The sequence below is a fragment of the Tympanuchus pallidicinctus genome, unplaced genomic scaffold, assembly GCF_026119805.1.
Source record: "Tympanuchus pallidicinctus isolate F22 unplaced genomic scaffold, pur_lepc_1.0 scaffold7, whole genome shotgun sequence".
Taxonomy (NCBI): Eukaryota; Metazoa; Chordata; class Aves; order Galliformes; family Phasianidae; genus Tympanuchus; species Tympanuchus pallidicinctus.
The window spans coordinates 8,411,299-8,431,517 of record NW_026294791.1 but is presented as its reverse complement, the minus strand read 5'-3'; the positions used below and the strand labels follow the sequence as shown (position 1 = coordinate 8,431,517).

Sequence of the window (20,219 nt, the reverse complement as noted above, 5' to 3'; positions counted from 1 at the left end):
CCAAGGTACACGAAACCAGATATGAAACACACCCAGCTCAACAGCTGTGCAATGTTTATTCTTGAAAAAATAATTCAATTCAGAAAGCGGCGAGCCCTGGGGATGCCCTTGCCCCCAGCACTACCACAGCTGCCAAACGGGAGCCTCACTTAGGGAATGGGGATGGACGGAGAAGAGCACCCAGCAGCTCAAGGTGGCAAGCAGAGAGGGAGGGGATGAGGAGCTCCAAGCCCATGGGGAGAGCCCTGCTGTTTTCCCTGGTCGCTGCAGGATGGGAAGCAGCACACAGGGGAGCAGAGGATCCTGCCCATGGGACTGCCATCCCCTTAGCCCAGGGGTGAGAAGCAGGCCCAGCCTGAGCTCCACTAAACGAGAGGGGAAGGGGGCACTGGGTCAGGGAAGGGATATGGGGACTTGGGAACTGAGATGCCAAGGGCATCACAGCAGAGAGTCACAGAGGTTCCTCCAAAGCCGTGCCCTGGGGAGCAACTGGCTTTCCCACTGAGGAGGCAAAGTCCCTTTCCCATAACAAGTAAATGACCTATTTTTTAATACTTACAAAATAAAATAAAAGCCTGGCGATCCACTGCCTGTGGGTTGCCGCACCAGAGCCCCTGAGAAGTGCAGCACTGGGGGGTGGCAGAGCAGGGAAGGGTTGAACCTGAGCCCCAGGGCTGGTACCGCAAGGCCTGAAGGGTGCCACCACCACCCTGCACCCTCAGCACAGATGTGCCACCTGGCAGTCCTCTCCTGCACCTGCCCTGTCCCAGGCACTGCATGCCCAGCAGCACTGACCCTACTGCTGGTGGAGATTTGCTGGGTTCAACATTTATTTTCCCTATCCTGGGCAAGGAAGAGAAGGGAATGGAGCCAGGGTAACAAGACACACCTTCCTGGACTGCCTCCTTGCAGGCTGAGGGCTGCTGGCTCTCCACACTACTTTCCTGCTATCCTCCCTTTTCCACAAGCAATAAATAAAGAAATGAGTGTAGTGTAGACCCCAGCAGGTGCTGGGGTTTGTGCTCCCAGGAGACCCTGATGCTCAGTTCACAGTGAGAAAATGAAGAGGGCGAGCTCCTGGCCCAGAGTGCTGCACCCTAGGGGACAGCCCTCACATACATTAATCTCTGTGACCACAGGGAAAGGGCTGAGCAGCAAACCCTGCTCACAGGGACAAGCCAGAGCACCCATGCCTGAGGATGCAGGACCTGGGCAGGGAACTGATCTCTCGCTGCACAGATGAGACGGGAAGGTGCACTGAGCAAGGGACTAAGACAGGTCCTAGTTGGGAGGAGAGCATTAGTACCAAGTAGATGGGGGTGAGAGGGGGCCTGGGGTGCTTCCTAAGGCACAGGAAGGAAGATTAGGACCCCCTCCCTTTCCACAGAGGGCGTACCAACTTAGGAGAGCCAGGCTACCCATCCTGACTCAGCTCACAGCTTCCTTGCTAGCTTCGTACCACAGTAAGGGTGGAGATTGAGGAGAACAAATACTCCCGCTCCACTGTTAGAGCTAGGGTTACCCAGATGGGGAGGAGGGAGAGGTAGGGCTACAGTACCACAGGCAAGGAGCATGCCAGGATGCAGCACCTCTCTCTACAGTACCAGCTGCTGGAGAGCCCAGGTCCAACTGGGCTCTGCAGCTGCAGGATCCCCGCTCACTGCTCCCACCTCGCTCTACAAGGCACTTTCATCCCCTACTCCTATGACTTGGGAGGCAGAGCTGCTCCCCATGGAGAAAGTGGGTGAGGGCAGTCTGAGCAGCACCACACAGCCTGATCCTCCTCCGTCGAGTCATCTCCAGCTCCCAGAACTGCAAGGAAAGGGGAACCTGACTGCCCTCCAGATGGGGACAGGGTATCCTCGATGCTTCCACAGCAAATCCAGCTCATCCTCAGTGTTCCCTTTTGCCTATGAGCTAGGCTGCATCAGCTGTGGTGGTCCAGAGTGAGATGTCCAACCTAGTACAGTCTTCAAGGTGCATCCATTGTATGGGAGGAAAAAAAAAAAAAAAAGCTGGAAGATCCCCTCTTTACCACTGTGCTCACCACTGGGCAAGGATCCAGCTGGGCAAGAGTTAATAACACCCAGCTAGAGGGCTGCAGCACTTGTACATGAGCATGCTGCCTTCTTGGAACTTTGGGGGCAAAAAAAGGGGAGCAGAGGTGTTTCTAAAAGCCTCCTCCAGCCCCCAGCCGAGCATCTCCTTCCTCCAACCTTGCCCAGCCAGGGAGCAATGGGAGCAGCATTAGTAAAGAGTCTGTGTTAAAAAAAAAAAAGTTCCTTGGATGGGAAGGTGGCATATCTACAGGGAAGGACTCTGCCCCCATGCGAGGGAGAGGGAGACCACAACAGGGGGCTGAAGGCAGCCCAAGATCTCATTCAGCAGCCTGAAATAAATGTCCATGTTAAGTCACCAGCCTCCAAGAGCTGCTGCCAACTCGGTTTCTGCACCATGGGTGTCTCTGTCTTCTCCAGCCCCATTCACTTCCCAGCTACCAGCCTCACGTCTGCTCTGCTGCAGCAACTGCTGGTACTGCCACTGCCCCCTCCTCCTTGGCAGGGGGCTCCATGTAGACTGGCATCACTGATGGGGGTTTCTTGGACCTGCAGGTAAGAAGGCTGGATGGGAGATGGCACTAGTAGTACCACAAAGTCCCAAGAGCGAGCTGGGACAGAAGCAGAAGACACAGCAGTGTCCTGGGCAGGGAGCAGTGCCATGAGGATGTAGGGCAAATGTGTAGCAAATTGCTATGCCCCTGATACTCACGAGTAGGGGGAAGCAGGGACCCCCACCACGAGGAAGTGGTTTTTCTTTCGGAAGAGCCGCCACAGCCCCTTGTGGTTCCCACGGACATCCAGATCCCAAATGTGGAGGCACTAGGATGGTAGAGAGGGAAGAAGAATCAGGGCTGGGATAAACAACAGCTGAGTGTCCTCCAGCAAGTAAAGAACCATCACCCTTGTCCTCACAGCAGAGAGGGAACATCAGTTTGATGAGGGCAGCTGAGGGAAACACACCTCCACCCACCATCATCAGCAAGAGTAGATGGGGAGCCTGCTCCACTCCCATCCCTGCTTCAGGGCAATGTGTCTGACCAGCACCTCCAGGCAAGTGATTCTAAACACCTCAGGCCATGAGCTCCTACACAGGGAGGCCATAAGCTTTGTCACCACAGAGCCAAGAATCAACCTAAAAATGACCCACTGTCCTTTGTAAACACAGCTTAAACATCACCCAAGATAAGCATGAATCCGTTTGCTGAGCTCTGTGTATACCATGGACACAACAAAGAAAAGCAGCCAGATGTTTCCCAGCAATTCCAAGATCAGTGAAGAGGATGAGCCATGTCAGGGCCTTACCTTGGCGAGCTGAGTCCAGGTGGTGAAATCTGCTTCCTGCTCCATCTTGATGAACATGACATAGACCTTGCCCTCCGTGTCAGGCACAAAGGAGTCCTCACAGGGGTTCTTGCTGTGGTCCAAGACTTCAGCCTCACTGTGGAAACAGAATGAGGAGAGGCAAGCAGTGGATAGGGCCACCTCTATTCCTTCTGCTGTCCTATTTGATCCATCCAGGAAGTTCTGTGGACTCCCGTCCTTCTTGCTGGCACTTACCCCAGGAGCCGATGAATTTCAGCCTCATAAGCATCCTTCCTCAAGCTGTTGGAGAAAAGAGCACAGAGATCAGGGCAGAGTTAGTGCAGTAAATTTCAGTCATCTTGGGATGATCCTTGCTTAAGGCTACCCCACTGTAACACTAAAAGACAAGTTGGAGACCGTGGACAGAGAGCAGAGACCATCATATCTCTTAGCAGGATGTTGCAGCAAAAAAATGACTGTTTACACTTGCCAGACCAATTTTGAACCGCCCCTTACAAAGACTCCATGTCTTTAGAAGAAAATAACAATAAACCACAGGGCTAGTTGCATGCAACTTGAGAGCTCTAAGAGCCAGCCTGGAGGATCAGGCAGTGAACAGTGAAATGGAGTAATAGAGACAGATGTCTGTCCTCCAATTTTAATGGAGTCTTACAAACAAGAATGAGGGATGCTTTGTGCTCAGGCTGCTTTCGGACTTCCTGGAAGATGGGTTAGCTACATGCAACCTCCCAGAAAGCACCGCAAGGATTCCCACAGTGGAGCACAAGTGCTGTGAACGGAGGTGACTGATGGCTGTTGTTTGGTAAGGAATCTCCATCCTTCCATCTCCAGTATAAGGAAAAATGATCGGGTCATGCAGCTGCTTTACCCAAATCTCCTTCCAACTAGCACTTACCTCTCCACATTTTTAAGCTGAACATTTGGAACAGTGTTGAACTTGTGCTTTTTGAAATAAGCTTCCTAGTAGGAAGAGAGGAAGGAGACAAAGAAAACAAGGTTCAGCCAAGAGTGAACGGTGCTCGAAGGTCACCTCAAGTATCTTTGCCACCTGGAGAGGTGTGCGGGTCAGAGTTTGACACCATGACAGGGTCTGGGAGAGCTGCTGGCTGAGGGAAGTCACTCACATGAAAGTAGCCATTCATGTTGAGGCCCACAATACCAAAGTGGTAGGAACGCGAGATGTCAGGGATGATGCACTCCCGGCCCTTCCTCTGCTCAGGCATCCGCATCCACATGTCCCAGTCCCAGAGCTGGGGAGGAGAAACTGCTGCTTGCATTCAAGTTTGAGGATATCATTCAGCACTGTGGCTGTTCAGGGACTTTCTGCATGCCCCCTCAACCTCTAGCTGACACAGTCCCAGCTTGCCTGGGCTTTTGCAGCCAACTCTGTGGCTGGTTAGATAGTCCTCAAGTTAACGCCTATCCTAAATCCATTCTGCTTGGGCATCTACCCAGGTGAAGCTCAGGAAGAGCCAGGGCTCCTCCAAGAGCTCTGTTCATGACAATCAAGTGATGATCAGGGACTGCTGATGCGCAGAGATTTGCTGCTGAAGACAGGACCCCTCTAGGATACTCACCTTCTCTGGGGTTGGCCACTTTGGTTCCAGCTCATCCTTGTATAGGCTCTTCCGAAGAACCCAGCCCAGGCCTGGCATGGTCTCCACACGGTACAAGAGTGAGGGGTCCTCAGCTGTGTGCTCATAGCCCTGCAACATTATGGGAAGCATTCAGCACCCCAACTGCACTCCATGCCCCTCCAAAGTAACTTGCCCTATCCTATGCTGGCTCCCAGCTTGCTAAGCAGAGACAGTCACTGAGAAGCACAAGGCAGCAATAGGATGGCAGTTTGCAGGAGTATTTCCAGGGCTGGAGAAACACAGTCACTCAGGTTGGTAGGACTGGGGGCAACCCTGCTTTACAGAAAGCACTCAGACCTCACCCTGACTGTGTTGGGAACAACACAGGGCAGAGCTGTCTCTCTTCCGCCATCCTCTTTGACCCACCTGGTCATTCCATGCTGAGATGCAGTACAGGCTCTCATCTTCCTCCAGCAGGTGTATTGACTGGCTCAGAAAGCTAGAAAAGAGTTTCACAGTTCCTGGTTAAATATCCTTCCCACAATGCAAATTCTCCACCAAGGGATGAGCCATCCACAACTACTAGGACTGTTTAACCCATCTCTTGGACTGAGGTGGCACATCTTGGCATAAGCACGTGTGCAAAACAGATCAGTAGCTCCAAAAATGAAAAAAAGGACAGGATCCATAAAATCCCAGATGCCCAACCCAAACAGAAGCTCAATGATCCAACAGCTTTACCTGAAGAAGTCAACAGAAATGTCAAGATCTTCCTCCAGAACCACAGCAAATTTGGCATCCTGTAGGGCAGAAGGAAGCATCAGAAGGACGAGTGGGCCAGAAGAGTGCAGAGACACCAGAGAGCATCCTCTAGCTGTGCTGCTCCCTGCCCCATAGGACAGATTCCAGATCCCGTGAGACAGGCTGTCAAACATCACTATCCCACAGACACCCTGCGCTGTCTCACTCCCAAGGGCCCAGGTAGAGGTCTCACTTACTGGGAACAGGTTGAAGGTTGCAGTCAGACTGGCTTTGTAGTGCTACAAGAATAGACACATAATTGCCTGTGTTAGCATCAACTCCCAGACCACAGGGTAGACTCCCTCAAATACTATCACAGGAAATAACTCCCCCAGGGGCTGGTAAGGGTCTCTCACCTGAGAAACTCTGGCATTTTTAATGCTGATGGGAGTGTGCTGGATTCCCGAGAGGCCAAACAGCTCCACAACATCCATTGGCTCCTGTAATGGGAATGTACAGAGCTCAAATATGTGGTTTAGGACATGTTCTCCCTACCCTCTGCCACAGCATCAGCTCCCTGGAACGCCAACAACATGTCTATAGGATTTCCTTTGCATGGCTGTCCTCTTGAGTGCAGGTGGGGCTCCAACCAGTACTCTGCTGAAGGCCTCATGGCAAGGAGCTCACCAAATCATCTTGGCCCTTCCAGCTTCTAAATATCTCTAACCTTGGCCATAACCTTGCTAACCCCACTGATTTCTGTACCCAGACTTGTATCCAAAGAAGCCTCAAAGTTTCTAGTCCCCCATGGACAGTGCAGAAGGAAAATAGGTGTATCTAGGAATATCTTGAGCTGCTTAGTATCAGGATCACAAACAACTAAATTTTCTTTGACAACTGCCAAGAAGAACCTCTGTCCAAGCACAACCTCATCGTTTCTGGGGTAAGAAATAATCTTAGAACCATCAAAAACTCATACAATGGCTTGGGTTGGAAAGGACCTTATAGATCACCTAGTTCCAATCCCCCCTGCCATAATAATCCATGTCTGGGCTAAAAATCCCCTGCTCCAAGATGGTCTCACCAAGGCCTTCTCCATCTTCATCCTGCCCATCCTACCCCCTAGTTGCAACTGAGGGAAGGAGCTCCCATTACTCCAACAGTTCCCTCTTTTCTTTTTATCCATCATGGCAGCACAAACATCCAAGCTGCCCCCTCACAGATGAGGGATACTGCTCTAGTTGCTATGGCAATGGATGCTACTATCTTTAACAACTCTGATGCACTGCAGTAAGAGCCTTCATAAACACACCAGCTGCCCCAGTCTGACAGTAGTGGGAAAGGCCTGCAAGGGAATGAGCCTGTTCTCTTCCCCAACTTCATCACAGGGTAACTGGACAATACTTTACGGGCTACTGCACAGATGAGCTAGAAAGCTCCTTAGGCTCACTGGGATCCCAAAGGCCTGACCTGAAGCTCACTGTGCTGTCAGAGCTGTGGGAACAAGGACCTGGTTACAGGGACCCCCGGGAGCGCTCTCACCTCATAGTACCCATCGATGAAGACAGTGATCATCTGAGGATTGACGCCCTGAGCTGACAGCAAGGAACGCAGCATCCTGAGGAGAGACAAGGGGGACTAAGCATAGCACAGTCCCAGTGAGTCCAGGCCATCTACACAGGAGTATGGATCCCTTGTGTTGGGGTAAGGGCACACAGTGAGGGAACAGAAATTGGTGCCCCAGGCTTTTCCCTTGCCCATGGCCAGGGGCACCAGGACTTGTGCCACCTGGTCTGCCCGCATTGCTTGCACAGCCATAGGATAAGGCTGATCCTATCAGCAGGATGCAACAGAAGGCTTAACCATGTATGGTCTCATGGCCCAGAGCAGAGAAACTGTGACCCCTGCAGTGGTTACCTGTACAGGTAGTTGGGGCGGTTCCCTGCAATAACAGCTACAGGCACGTCGAAGACTTTATTGTCTTTGAGCTGGAAGAGAAAATGCACAAGTGAGGCTGAGTGAGACTATGCCACACCAACCGTGGGGTCCACTCAGCAATGCTGGAGACCCTGCCAGCCTCCTCCCAGTGCCTTTCAGGTACTTTGTCCCGGTACTCACAGGATCAGGGTTGAACTCAATGGGTGTGGGGTCTTTGCAGCTGCAGACGCTGCCATAACCTTCCACTTTGCTGCAGAATCTTCTCCGGCGGCGGTTCAGCTCTGTATCAGGCCAATGACACTCAGCATCTAGAGACACCAAGGAGAAAAAAATTACAGACTGCTCATTCCATGGCCTCACCTTGTGTACTCGTGGCTGCCATGCAGATGGCCCATTGTGGGCTCAGCCATAAGTAAACCGGTTCTTATTGCCATGAACAAGCATCACTGCAGGATATAGAACAGAACCACAAGAGCCATTTAGAAACCATCCCCTCCGCATAGCCTCTCTAAGCAGCAACGGTCCTTGCTCAAGATAACAGTCACAGTGATTGGACCAGGGCTAATTTGAAGAGATGATGAATGGCCAGACCATGTCCTCAGTTCCTCATCCTCACCTCTCTCTATTACGTCTGGAATTGCCATGGAAGCAGGAAGAAGGAAAGCTGGGGTCATTGTAAGTCAGCATCTCATCACAAGCAGCCTTAAATCAATCCCGGGATGCTACTAACAGACTTGTGGTTCCAACTCAAAAGCATCGAGAGCTATGGGCAGACATCCCCCAGAGACATCCAGCAACACAGAGCAAATCTAACTTCCTTACCTTCCACAGATGTCAGATGAACTTCTGTCTTCAGTAGAACAGGGTCACCCCATGTTGAGAGGGCAGGTGACTTGGCATGCTTCTCTCCGTATACTTCCCCTGGAATAGGGACGCAAGGTCAGAAGTGCCTGGTAGGGCTCATCTGAACTGTGCAAAGAAATGACTAGAGGCTGCAGATCAGGGTAGTGGCTTAGCATCTTCTCTCCACTTCAGGGCCTCCGGGGAGCTGCTGAAGGGGCATGCTCTGCTTTCACTCCTTTCCCTCATCCCCAAGAACAGAGCAGCTTACTCTTTGTGATTTGGTGCTCATACAGTGTGTTGAGAATGGACTGCGACTTTCTACCTTCATTCTCTCCCCAGAAGGGGCTAAGAACCATCTCCCAAGTAGTGCTAGACTCATACTTACCTCCCTTCTTCCCCACAAATGTCCACATGTCTCTCCAGCTTAAGAACGGTGCAACTTGGCTCCCCAGACTTTTCAGAACATTCTTGGCTGTGTCCTTGAGGTGAAAAGAGCCTTCATCCTGGAATAAAACAACCCCTCAGTTGAGGTCTGCATACAAGGAGAGACTATCATCAATACCAAACAGGTACAGGACCCATTTCCTGAAATCAGCTCAGCCAGAGACCTTCAACAGCAGGTTCCCAAGATCTCCATGCCACTAAACCTGCTGTTTTTTTTTCCCAACCATGACCTGTGGGCAGGTCAAAGGAGTCAGAGTTCTGTTTCCGTGAGGGGAAAGCAGGGACAGAATGTATCTACCAATACTTTACACATGTGAACCCACAGCCTTAAAGTGCACCGTTGCTCACACAGTAGCCTAGAGCCAATAGTCTACAGCTCCTGCCAAAACAGCCTGGAACTGGCATAGTTTAGGACTGGCACAGAGCATCTCCTGGCCAGGTCTCAATGCATTCTTACATTTCTTCGTGTTCATTCTCCATCTTGTTTATAGCTGCAAGCTCTGATACTTGTTTGTTCTTCTTGCCCTGCAGTCTCGCTGGGCACACAGCAATAACAAGGAAGAATGAAAAGACAAGGCAGGTGATCCAACCAGGGGGACACAGCATAGCTAGAAATGTGACAGTTAGCCTTAGAAATGCTCAATAACATTCAGAGTTGAGCCTGATTGTGTCCTGACTTGAAGCAACTTCTCTTCTGACATTAAAGTCACATCTACCTTAATGGTGAAGATCAGGATCCGGCCCCGGGCAACCATATTGAGGAAAAGTACCATAGCTTCATCTTCATGAGGAGAATAGGTGTCAAAGACCCTCTTGGCCATCACATGACCCTGTTGGTATTCAAACATCAGATGTATCTTAAATTCCATATGACCAGGACAAGTAGAATTACAGAAATCTGCCTCAGAAGCATCAACCCCAAAACAACATGAATTCCTTTTTTAGTAGGTCCACTGCAGGAACCTTTTGGGTGATTCATGTCACACTCTGGCAACTGAAAGCAAACACGTTCAGGGACTTTGTCTCATACATCAAACAGATAAACAGGAAGGACAAAAACAGCTCAGGAAGGAAGGGACACATAGACGTGCAGGGATGCTTTACCGTAGCCTGATTTAAGACGATGACATGGATCCCTCTTCCCTGCTCCCGAGCCTCATCTTCCAGGACCTGCAAGTGGAGAATTGACAAGAGCCTAAGCTAGCATCTCTTATTCCCTGCACATCCAGCAGGGCTCCTAAACAAAAGGTTAGTATCTCCCCTGTTGAGATTTTGGTTTTGCTCACAGTATTCATGAATGCCAGGGTAGAAGATAGTGCAGGACAGGACAGCATCTCCAGTACTCTAGGATCTTTTTTTTTTTTTTTAAACCAACTACAGAATTGCTTCTCACTGCCCACAGTTCAAGGCTTTACCCATTCAATCCCAATCCATCATTTGCTCACAGGAACAGCAAGCAACCATCACTTACTGTTGTCCCATCCACAGCAACGTAGACCTTTGACCGGCTGGAGTACACCTCAACATCCAAGACCTTCTTGTTGCTCACAGGGTGCCTGGGGGCCTCCACATTCAGCATCTCATCATCTACAGGAGAGGAATTTCCAGTCTCAACCAGCCCAAACACCTCTGGTTTGTCTCTGCTTGTTCCTAGCCCAACCAAACCTCTAGGATCTGATGCCTATCAGGCATTCCAGTCCGTTTGACCATGGATCACAGTCTAAGGGGAAAGCAAGTAAAGGAAATCCAAACTAGCAGCAGGTCTGGTCCCAGCTATCCCCATGTATCTATCTTCTGAAGCTATACATGCTAAAGCCTTGAGTAGACAGAACAATAAACATCCTTTTCTAATCATTTTTATTAAACACATAGGCACAAACCTGTCTTCCATACTGTAGCTCACCACAAGTTTTACTTGACTTAAAGAAATTACTCCTTTCCCTCCGATTTCCATCCCTTCAATGAAATGCCCCTCACCATAGTCCTGTGCAGACTCCTCTTCCTCCTCGTAAGCAGCTCTCCTGGTGTCCAAGATCAGCTTGATGTTCACAATCACAGTTACAAGCAAGAAGAGGACAGCACCTGTCTGCAATGCAGGATGCTTTGTGTTAGCAACTTGTAAGTAACAACCCCAAGATCAAGCCTCTTCCCTGCCATAGTCTGCAAGGCACCCCAAGGGGATCTTGCTAGGAATCTTCAGTACCTGGCATTTCCCTCTTTCTTCTAAGGGAAGAGAAAGAGAAGGAAATACAGATGACAGTTTTAGGCTGAGGTACATCTTCAGCTGGAGAGCACTGAGCATTTGATACATGAGAATTAGCCCACTTCCACTGTGCTCCTGTTTCCAGATATGCAAGCAGACTGCTACTAAAATACTAAGGCTGAAGGTCTCCAAATGCAGAGAATTTGCTAATTTGAGTTGCAACTCTCACAGTAACCTCAGCTTCTGCCCCTACTGCAGCATCACTAAACTTGCCTCTCCCTCTGAAATCACAGGAGGTATCCAGGATATTCACAAGGAGGAAGAAATGCTGTGTGACCAAAACACAGCAAAAGCCAAAAACTCAGATCTAACTTCAGGAAACTGCACTGTGCCATAGGCTGCAGAGAACAGCTCACAGCCTTACAGTCTGCAGCAAACTACACAGCAGTTCACAAGGATGCAGATGGTGTAGTGATGGGAAGGACTGGGGCTATGGAGGAGTCCATAGAAACCCCCAATGGCAGCACTGCCACTTCCCATGGCCCTGTGCATACATTTTCAGTATTTTCCCTTGTATTCAGAGCCAGAGTAAAGCAGAAACGATTCCATGCCATAAGGATCTCTTTTTGAGACAGGAAGACTTGGATCACAAACATCCAGTGGTGGGAAGCAATCAGCACGCATGTGAAAGCTGCAAGAGCAGCACTGGCCACACCAAGAGAATGGTCTTAGAGTTGCAGTGCTGGCCTGGGATGTACAATCTTGATTGGTTTTGGAAGTCTCTCTCCCATTGCCCACCAAACACCCAGCAACTTTATTCCTAAGGATCCTTGTAAGACCACCTTCTCCTCAGGCTTTCTGAGGCCTGGTATGGGGGTGAGATCACACACACTGGTCTGCTACCTTGTCATCTACTGCCTCAAAGCTGCACGCTGCTGCTATCACTGTCATGCAGCCAAATGGGTTCAAAAGTAATTGAGGAAAATGAAAAAACAGCAATAAAACAACAGATGGACATGTAGATAATGTGACAATATAAACACCACTACAGTATTTTAGCTCAGTAGCTTGTTGTTGACTCAGAACTATGATCACCTTTCAGGATCAGAGCACAAAAAGCTTTTAATTGGCCAAGAACAGAGCTTGGGCTTGTTGCTAGGAGCAGGCTGTGTGCAGTAGCCAGTAGAGAGGTCTTTGTTAATAGACATGTTAATACCAAGGGAGCAGTCTGTGCTCCCAGAGCTGGCAGGCTGAAGGAGGCAGCATCAAGCAGGACCAACAGCCAGGTGTAGCGTGGTTGATTCAGCCAGGGATGCTGATAGAGACCCTGCAGCTGCAGACTTATAACAGCAGCTCTGGTTTACACATTTTGAGCTCAATTTTCATCTGTGTCTTAATTCCTATCAGTACCACAACAGAGCTCAGGGCAGACAGGCTCTAGCTCACTGCTCCCACCACAAGGAGCAGTACTGGCCTGAGCAATTGGGTCCATTCCCAAGCACTCCAGGGGATGCAGGACCAAGCAGTCTGCTTCCCCAGGGAGTCCCTGTGAGCCTACCCTGCACCATCTGCCTATTTTTTCCAAGTCCTGCTCATCTCAAGAACGGCTCCTTTTCTGCAGCGCATTACTCTGTGGTCAAACCCACCCTGTCCTTACACCCTTTAGTTTGCCAGCTTGGCTGAAGATTAGCTGTTTTACAGCACAGTCAAGTAGGCCTGGAGTTCCCCCAGACACCAGCTGCCTCTGGGGCACAAGATCCCATGCCTCAGCCTATTTTATTTGTTCACTTATAGTGAATGACACCAGACTTGGTTCGCAAATCATATTTGTCAGGGATGGTCCTTCATTGCAGGCAGAATCCTGCTGCACAGAGCACAGGTTTAGAACTAGGCACATTTTCATCTGAAAGTCTCCCAGGAAAGCCTGAATAATTGTATCTCCAGTTGTAACCAGTCCATTTGCAGATAAAAGGAGCTAGTAGATATGGCACACATGAGCACGAAGCTAGCAAGATGGCTTCTCTAGGGACAAGTTATACATCCCTGATACGTTAGGTCACACAGGACTCCTAGCAGACCCACCTCCACCCCCCACTTCTGCTCCCTAAGCTTGTAAACCCCAGATTATCCTCCCTAATCCACCACAGGCTTGCGAATGAATCACCTGGCACAGCTTCCTCAGCGCCCGCTGGTTCATCAGCTTGTACTTCCAGGCCAGGTACCAGCTCCGCTTCTTGTGGGGCTTGATGATGGGGTTGTGCTTCCACTCGTCCATAGTCACAAGGGCCGCATGGGGTGAGGGTCAGGATGCGCTCAGCTCCGCTCGTGTGTCCATCGGGGCTCCCTGCCCAGATGGGGTGGATACAGGATGAGGTGCAGAACCTCTGCCTAGCACAGCCAAAGCCCGTCAAGGAGGGTGGCTGTGAACGAGGACGCGACACAGAAGCTGCACGAAACTCCCTCCCCACCAGCCCCACAGGGACACAGGGCTTTGCTAGAAGACCCCATAGGGGAGGGCAACGGGAAGCCCTCGATCTCAAGGCCTAAAGAGGACCTCTGCCAAAGCGCCGGGGAGGGGTTTTCCTTCTGGAAAGCGCACAGGTACGTAGCGGGACACCGGGCTGGCAGGTGCCGGGGCCAGCAGGGGCTGCGCAGCTGCTCCGCCCGGGTAGCGCTGGGTACGAGCCCAGGCCTCCCCCGCATACAGTGGGAAGAGGAGGCCGGAGGAACGGGGAGCACAGGACATAGGGGGCCACGGGGAGGACGTAGGGGCGTACCGCACAGCTCAGAGCGGCACAGAAGCTGCGCTCCAGCCGCGCTACTCACGGTGAGTGCCGGCAGGCGGTGAGCGGGGCTGGGCCGAGCCCGGCTGGGCGCCGCCGCAGCCCCTCAGCACCGGCGGGGCCGCGCCGCTTCCGGCGCCGCAGAGACGCGAGGGGGCGTGGCCTCCCCTAACTCCTCCCACTGGGCGCCGCTCTGCGCTGCTTGGAGGACTTCGCTGGTACGTGGGCAGGTGGCGGGGCGGGGCTGGGAGGGCGGTCGGTACGGGGGCGTGGCCAATAGGTTGTGGGCGTGACCGGAGCGCAGGGGGCGTGGCCGGAGTGACAGCGCCGCCGCCTCCGCCCCGCGCGGTGCCGCTGCCGCCCCACCCGCATGGAGGGCGGTGGGGATGCGCTGCCCGCGGACCTGCGGGAGCTGGCGGGCAAGGTGGGCCGCCGCCCGCCCGCCGGGCTGCTGAGGGGGCTCCGCGCCGAGCCCGTCCCCGCCCCGCCGTCCCCGCTGCCAGCTCCGGTTCGCGGCGCCCGTCCGCCGATCGCCGATCGCCTCCGTGCGCTCCGCTTGGAGCTGGTGAGTGCCGGGGCCCGAAGAGTGCCGGGGCTGGGGACACGGGGCTGTCCCGGGGCTCGCCGTGCACTGAGGCAGCGGACCTCCTCTTTGCCGCTCGCCCCCGGGAGCCGCAGGGTGCACCGCTCCCACGCACGGGCACCGAACGCGGCGTTTCCATAGGGAAACGGCCTCACTGCAGCTGCGGGAGCGCTGCCGCGGGGCGATGAGGTGGCTGCCCGTCCTTGGCCGTTGGCTGTCCCCGCGTCGACTCCATCCCCGCTTCCCGGCCGCACTCCTGACCGCGGAAGGAAGGTGCAGAACTCGGGCTGCTGGGAGGAGAAGGAGGGAGAGGAGGAGGAAGGCCGCCTGCCCCGCACCTTTGGGCCCCGACTTTAAATGACGGCCGAATGTTGGGGGCTAAAATGCCATTCGGACTCGAAGTGTGGCACAGCACCGCACCCGGCTTCGCGCAGCCCCGTCCCCGCAGCGGCACTTCGCCCCGCGTGGGCGGCGCGGGGAGGGGACGGCGCGTTCCCACTCGCTTTCCCTGACCGAGGGAGGATATTGCGTCCCCGAGGGCAAATTCCTCTCTGCGGGAAGGGAAGCATGAATGGGGCGGGGGAGTGGATTCTGCCCCCGGGCAGGGCAAAGAGCCTTTAGTGCCCTTGGGGACTGAGCGGGGATGGAGGGCATGGGCAGAGGTGTTGTGAAGGTGGAAATCCCGATTCCAACTTTGTCCTCGGACATTTTGGCTCATTTTTCACCCCATTATCCCAAAACTGCCAGTCTCCAAGGGAAAAAAAAGGTGCCAATGGGTTTCTTGGGTGCTGAGCAGGGATAGGAGACTGCAGCGCTGGGAGGATGGGATGGAACTGGGAAACTGAGGCACGATGCGGTGCCCTGAGAGCAGGGAGCTCTGGTGGGTCTCCCTGGGAAAGATCCTGGGAAGGATGCTTTGTGGGGAGGAGATGTGCAAATGACACTTTCCAGCAGTGGGAACCAAAAGCGGGGAGCATGTTCCCATTGGCACCTAATCCCTAACATCTGACCCCAGAGCCTTGCTCCTTCCCTGCCCTCTGGCAGCACCACTCCGTGAGCTGGGGAAAAATGACACTGCTCAGGGCCTGGAGACAATGTCAGGAGGTCCCAGACTTCCTCCATGCCAGGGCCAATGTTTCATTGGAGCGTGTGGAGAAGCCTGCTGGAGCAGTTTGTGAAATAACTTGCCTAGAAAGGAAGTTTCTGCAGCTCAGAGCTGGCTGCTGCCCCAATCTGGGCTGTCAGCAGCTCTCCCATCTCTTCTTTTTCTTTTTTTCAGTCCAGCCTGGTGGCTTTGAGGAGGGTCAAGAAGGTTTGTTTTCAGATCCCTACAAGTGTCTGCTCGTTTTCTCTGCACCCTCTGACACGAGAGGCATCCCGTGCTGAGACCTTGACATAACTTTCCCAGGCTCCATCCTTCACCCAGTGTTCTTGTCCTGGTGCCAGCTGTGAGATGCAGATGGGGCTCCCAGGAGACCTGTTGAGGGGATGCTGTGGTTTCCCATTGGGCTCGGCCGGAGTGATGCTCAGGGTTGCGTCCTGTGAGCTCCCAAAGCATGACTGCTGCATGCAGCTAGGGTTGTGTTTGGAGATATGGTGCCCACAGAAGCCAATGGGCTGTCCCCTCATCTCCCCTCACCTGTACCTGTCCCACTGTGTGCTTCTTTCTCTCTCATCCCACTGCCCTTTTGTTCCCTTTCCTGGTGAAATATTTTCCTCCTGTGCAGGGGAAATCCAGTGGCTTTCGGCGGCGAGCATCATACAGACAGGAATGTCTTGGCACGCTGAGCTTTCCATTAGGAAAACAGATGTTTGTGCAGCAGCTGTAGTTCTGCAGAGAGCTTCTCCCGGCCTTGCAGGGCAGGAACTGGCTGTGCAGGGAAGGAGTGCTGATGGGGACCCCAGACCCTGTCCAGGGTTGCTCCATGATGGGCTCAAGCAAAGGGCAGAATGGGCAGGCACTTTGTGCCACCACTGTTTTTTCTCACCTTCTAGAAAGTCTGGGAGCTTTGAGAGTGACTGGGATCTTAGGCTCTAAAGACTTCCATGATGTGTCCACCAGGATCAGAGCCCTCATTTGTCCAATGGGGGAAACTGAATGCATGGAGGAGATCTGGAATCACTTGGGAAGTACCCACACTACAGAGGTGGGACTGGTCCTGACCCTGGGGGTTGTCCTACTGCATCCCTGCTCGATGCTACCAAGGTCTAGGGGTATATCTGGGCTCAGATCTGGACCCAGTGCCTTCAACTATCCCCTTGTTCCTGTTCCTGTGGGGATGGCTGTGGATGGGGATGGCTGTGAATGCTGAAAGTCCCTGATGGTGTTGTCTGCAAGTGTCACATAGCGCTCCTGGAGGAGGCGTGGTTCCCAGTGGGAACCTGGAGCTGGAGATGGGCAGCACATCCCCAGGTCTTACCCCTTCTTCATACAGCTGGCACTTGGGGTACTTCAGGGATGGAGGGCACAGCACATCCATCTTGCTGAGCCATGCTCTCTGTCTCCCCACCAGGCATACTTACGCGCAGTGGACGTGAAGATCCTACAGCAGCTGGTGGCAGTCAACGAGGGCATCGAGGCAGTGAAATGGCTGCTGGAGGAGAAGAGCACACTGACCAGCCGCTGCAGCAGCCTGGCCAGCAGCCAGTACAGCCTGGCAGGCAGCCAGACGGCCTCGCGGCGGGGCAGCTGGGACAGCCTGCAGGATCCCCCCGACAAGCTGGACAGCATCTCCATCGGCAGCTATCTGGACACGTTGGCTGACGACATGGATGAGTATTCCCAAAATGCTGGCGAGCTCCCCAGAGCGCTGGGAAGGGCTGAGCAGGACTGGGGCAGGCTGGACCCCGAGAAGGGTTTCACGAAGCAGGAGAAGGGCAGAGCAGAGCATGAGTGGCCCCACACAGACCTCAGCCCAAATCGGAGCTGCCCAGACCTGCAGCGCTTTGCTAAGGAGCCCCAGGTGGCCAATGGCTACTCGGGCAAAGAGCCCAAATCGGGGCCTGGAGAAAAGCTGGAGAAGGGGAATGTGGGTGGGAAGGCTCGGAAAGCTGAGGCCAGCTTGGAGAACTGCAAACTCAACAGCGAACTGCACCTGGAGTACGATGCCCACTGGCTCTGGCTGCAGTCCCAGGACGACGTGACGTTCTTGTAGCCCGTGGCTCTGTGTTTCTCACATCGCCCGCTCTGCTTCATTGGGTTCTGCTTGGGATTGTGGTGTGGTTGGGAATGGGAGCCACTCCTACACGTCCCATTTGGTGGCACCAGCAGTGTGAGCCATGGGGCAGGGCCATGGGCTGGGCATCCCAACTCAGCACTTCCATTGTATTTTTCCAAGTAGTGCCCACTAAGGGTATATGGAGCCAGGAGGAGCTGGAGCTTGGTTGGTTGTCAGTGTGGAAAGCCCTTCCTGGAGCTGAAGGTGGTTGAGATGCCTCTGTGAAGCCACTCAGTGGGACATGGAGCTCCAAGTTCCCTGGGTTTGTTCGAGGACTGTCCCACCATGTGACCAAGCCCTGCGTGGTGGAGTGGCCCAAGACATATGGCTCCTCTGCTGGTGTGGATCTGCAGCCTGGAGATGTCCTCTCTGCCCTCTGAGCCTTGGCTTCTCACTGTGCCTTTGACTGCCTGCCCCCTATGTACCCAGCACCACCAGCTTGCAGAGCATGGCTTGCACTGAGCTGTACACTCACTTGGGCAGCATCTGTGCCCTTCTTGGGATGTTGCAGGGAAGGGCAGTGGCATTCCACAGCTTCAAGGAAGGGTTCTTCCACACACACAGCAGAGCTGAATCCTGGCTCTGCCCCTGTTGGAGTGGTGGAATTTGGTTCATCATCCCCTGGAGCTAGTGGGAAACCAATGCTTTCCTGGAGCGGCTGCAGGGTGAGGTGGATGTGGCCAGGAGGGAGGTTGGGTGCACCCTGGCTGCACATGCACTTCCCTGCATTGGTGGGCAAGAACAGGACAGTGTCCAAATCATGGGAGGTGGCATCTGCTGAGGACTTGGGAGCATCCCAAATCCACCCCATCCCATCTGCCTGCCAGCAGCTCATGTCTCTATGCATGGCCACCATGTCCCCAAGGCTTCGCTTCTAGCTCTGCATGAGAGTCCCCAGGGGGATAGGGTAAGTCCCCCAGTGCTGCTAAAATTGCTGTCGGCATCAATAGCTGTGGCTTAATAAATGGTAATTTTTCTTCAAGGCCACGCTGTCGGTGCTTTGTTGAGTCTGCAGAGGTTTAGGGGCAGAAGAGTGCTGGAGCTGCCACCCCTGAGAACGATAGTCTGTCCAACGCAAGCATGAGCCACTGATCCAGACTCTTTAGCAAGGTATGTTGTGATAGGATAAGAGGAAGTTTTCAACTAAAAGAGAGGAGATTAAGACTGGATATAGGGAAAAATTTTTGGACAGAGAAGCACTGGTACAGGTTGCTCAGAGAGGTGATGGATGCTCCATCCCTGGAGACATTCAAACTCAGACTGGATCAGGCTCTGAGCACCTGGTTGAGCTGTGAGTGTTCCTGTTCATTTCAGGGGAGTTGGACCAGATGACCTTTAAGAGACCTATTCAACTCAAATGATTCTATGATCCACAGACCTTGGCATCTGCTCAACCCTGAGCTCTCGAGGCAGATGCTGACGACAGCAGGATGGGGAAGGGTTTCCCCATATGCTGCTGGGTTTAGGTAAAAAATAAAACAAAAAGAAGAAAACCCATAGAAGTAAAATGTCCAGCCCATTCTTCAGCCCAGCTTTTCTGTCCCTGTAGGTTGCCCAAAGAAGCTGTGGGTGTTCCATCCCTGGAGATGCTCAAGGCCAGGCTGGATGGGGCCCTGGGCAGCCTGATCTATGGAGGACAACTAGCCCACAGCATGGGGTTGGAGCTGGATAGGTTTTAAGGTCCCTTTCAATCCAACCGTTCTATGTTTCTGTGCCCCCCGGATAGAACATTGCCTCAAATCCAGACCTTGGAGCTGGATCTGGAGAAATGAGAGCTGTTGTAACAGAGCTTTCCTGTGGAAATGCCCTGGGGGGATGTCTGTCTGCTGGTGGATGATAGTTTAGGGTTAGCAATGGGTGCAAAGCTGCTGCCCCTGCTGTGTCACAGGGCTGTTAGGTGCTGAGAATGGGCAGGAAAACAAGCAGATAAAGCAGCTGAGCAGTGCCAGAAAACGCCCACTGCTGCTACAACAACACTGCCTGCCAATTCTTCCTCTTAGATATACACAGAGATTAGACCGTATTAATGAGGCAGTAAAACACTTTAATAACTGGCAAGGGGAGCTATTGGAAAGTCCCCTGGGCTCTCCCCTCCCTGCATGCCCTGAAAGGGCCTGTCCCTGGAGGGCTGCAGCCATATAACAGCTCCTATCCAACCACCTTTTCCCAGGGAGGGGGAGAGCCCTCTGCCAGGTCCTATGTTCACCTTCACGCTCCCCATGCTTGCTGCTCCTCTGTTCTGCTCCTCTGGGGGTTACACACCAGATATGTATGCCACTTTATTCTCCTCTGTGACCCATTGCCTAGGAAATGTCCCACTGCGTTCCTGGGGACACCTCGCTCTGTGCCATCGTAGGTGTGACACTGCTGCTCACCCCACTGGGGATCACCCTGTCGCTGTCTTCTGCCCACCAGCCCTGCTCAGGTCTCTCTTGGGGTGAGGAGGAGGAGAAATCAGAATCACTCTTCTGAAAAATCAATCTGCTTTTATCGTGTTAGCCCAGCC

General features: G+C 53.1%; 2 protein-coding genes across 3 annotated transcripts; one reads left to right on the top strand and one right to left on the bottom strand.

Annotated features, from left to right (window-relative positions):
• Positions 1-37: 37 nt before the first annotated feature.
• POMGNT1 (protein O-linked mannose N-acetylglucosaminyltransferase 1 (beta 1,2-)) lies at positions 38-14,075 on the bottom strand. 2 transcript variants are annotated; one of them, XM_052666556.1, is made up of 22 exons: positions 13,956-14,075; positions 13,294-13,473; positions 10,904-11,012; positions 10,398-10,513; positions 10,031-10,096; positions 9,643-9,756; positions 8,868-8,985; positions 8,462-8,560; positions 7,820-7,947; positions 7,619-7,689; positions 7,244-7,319; positions 6,118-6,201; positions 5,959-6,000; positions 5,702-5,760; positions 5,387-5,459; positions 4,961-5,089; positions 4,508-4,633; positions 4,279-4,343; positions 3,618-3,662; positions 3,363-3,498; positions 2,770-2,879; positions 38-2,606 (listed from the first exon to the last, which is right to left on the bottom strand). In XM_052666556.1, exons 2-22 carry the CDS (start codon positions 13,402-13,404, stop codon positions 2,504-2,506), a joined length of 1,980 nt encoding a protein of 659 aa, XP_052522516.1. In that variant the 5' UTR covers positions 13,405-13,473; positions 13,956-14,075; the 3' UTR covers positions 38-2,503. The 2 variants fall into 2 exon arrangements, with proteins under 2 accessions (XP_052522516.1, XP_052522518.1); XM_052666558.1 differs by lacking the exon at positions 13,956-14,075 and adding an exon at positions 13,907-13,924.
• Positions 14,076-14,267: 192 nt separating this feature from the next.
• Positions 14,268-18,695, top strand: LURAP1 (leucine rich adaptor protein 1). Its single transcript, XM_052666478.1, has 2 exons — positions 14,268-14,477; positions 17,009-18,695. Exons 1-2 carry the CDS (start codon positions 14,283-14,285, stop codon positions 17,648-17,650), a joined length of 837 nt encoding a protein of 278 aa, XP_052522438.1. The 5' UTR covers positions 14,268-14,282; the 3' UTR covers positions 17,651-18,695.
• The last annotated feature ends 1,524 nt before the right edge of the window (positions 18,696-20,219 follow it).

Coding starts and splice junctions, on each gene's coding strand:
- POMGNT1 (XM_052666556.1), bottom strand. CDS start 13,404: ATGGACGAGTGGAAGCACAACCCCATCATCAAGCCCCACAAGAAGCGG. Junction 5,761..5,958: donor CAACCTTCAACCTGTTCCCA/GTAAGTGAGACC, acceptor TCTGCCCTACAG/GATGCCAAATTTGCTGTGGT. Junction 5,090..5,386: donor TCTCAGCATGGAATGACCAG/GTGGGTCAAAGA, acceptor ATAATGTTGCAG/GGCTATGAGCACACAGCTGA.
- LURAP1 (XM_052666478.1), top strand. CDS start 14,283: ATGGAGGGCGGTGGGGATGCGCTGCCCGCGGACCTGCGGGAGCTGGCG. Junction 14,478..17,008: donor GTGCGCTCCGCTTGGAGCTG/GTGAGTGCCGGG, acceptor TCTCCCCACCAG/GCATACTTACGCGCAGTGGA.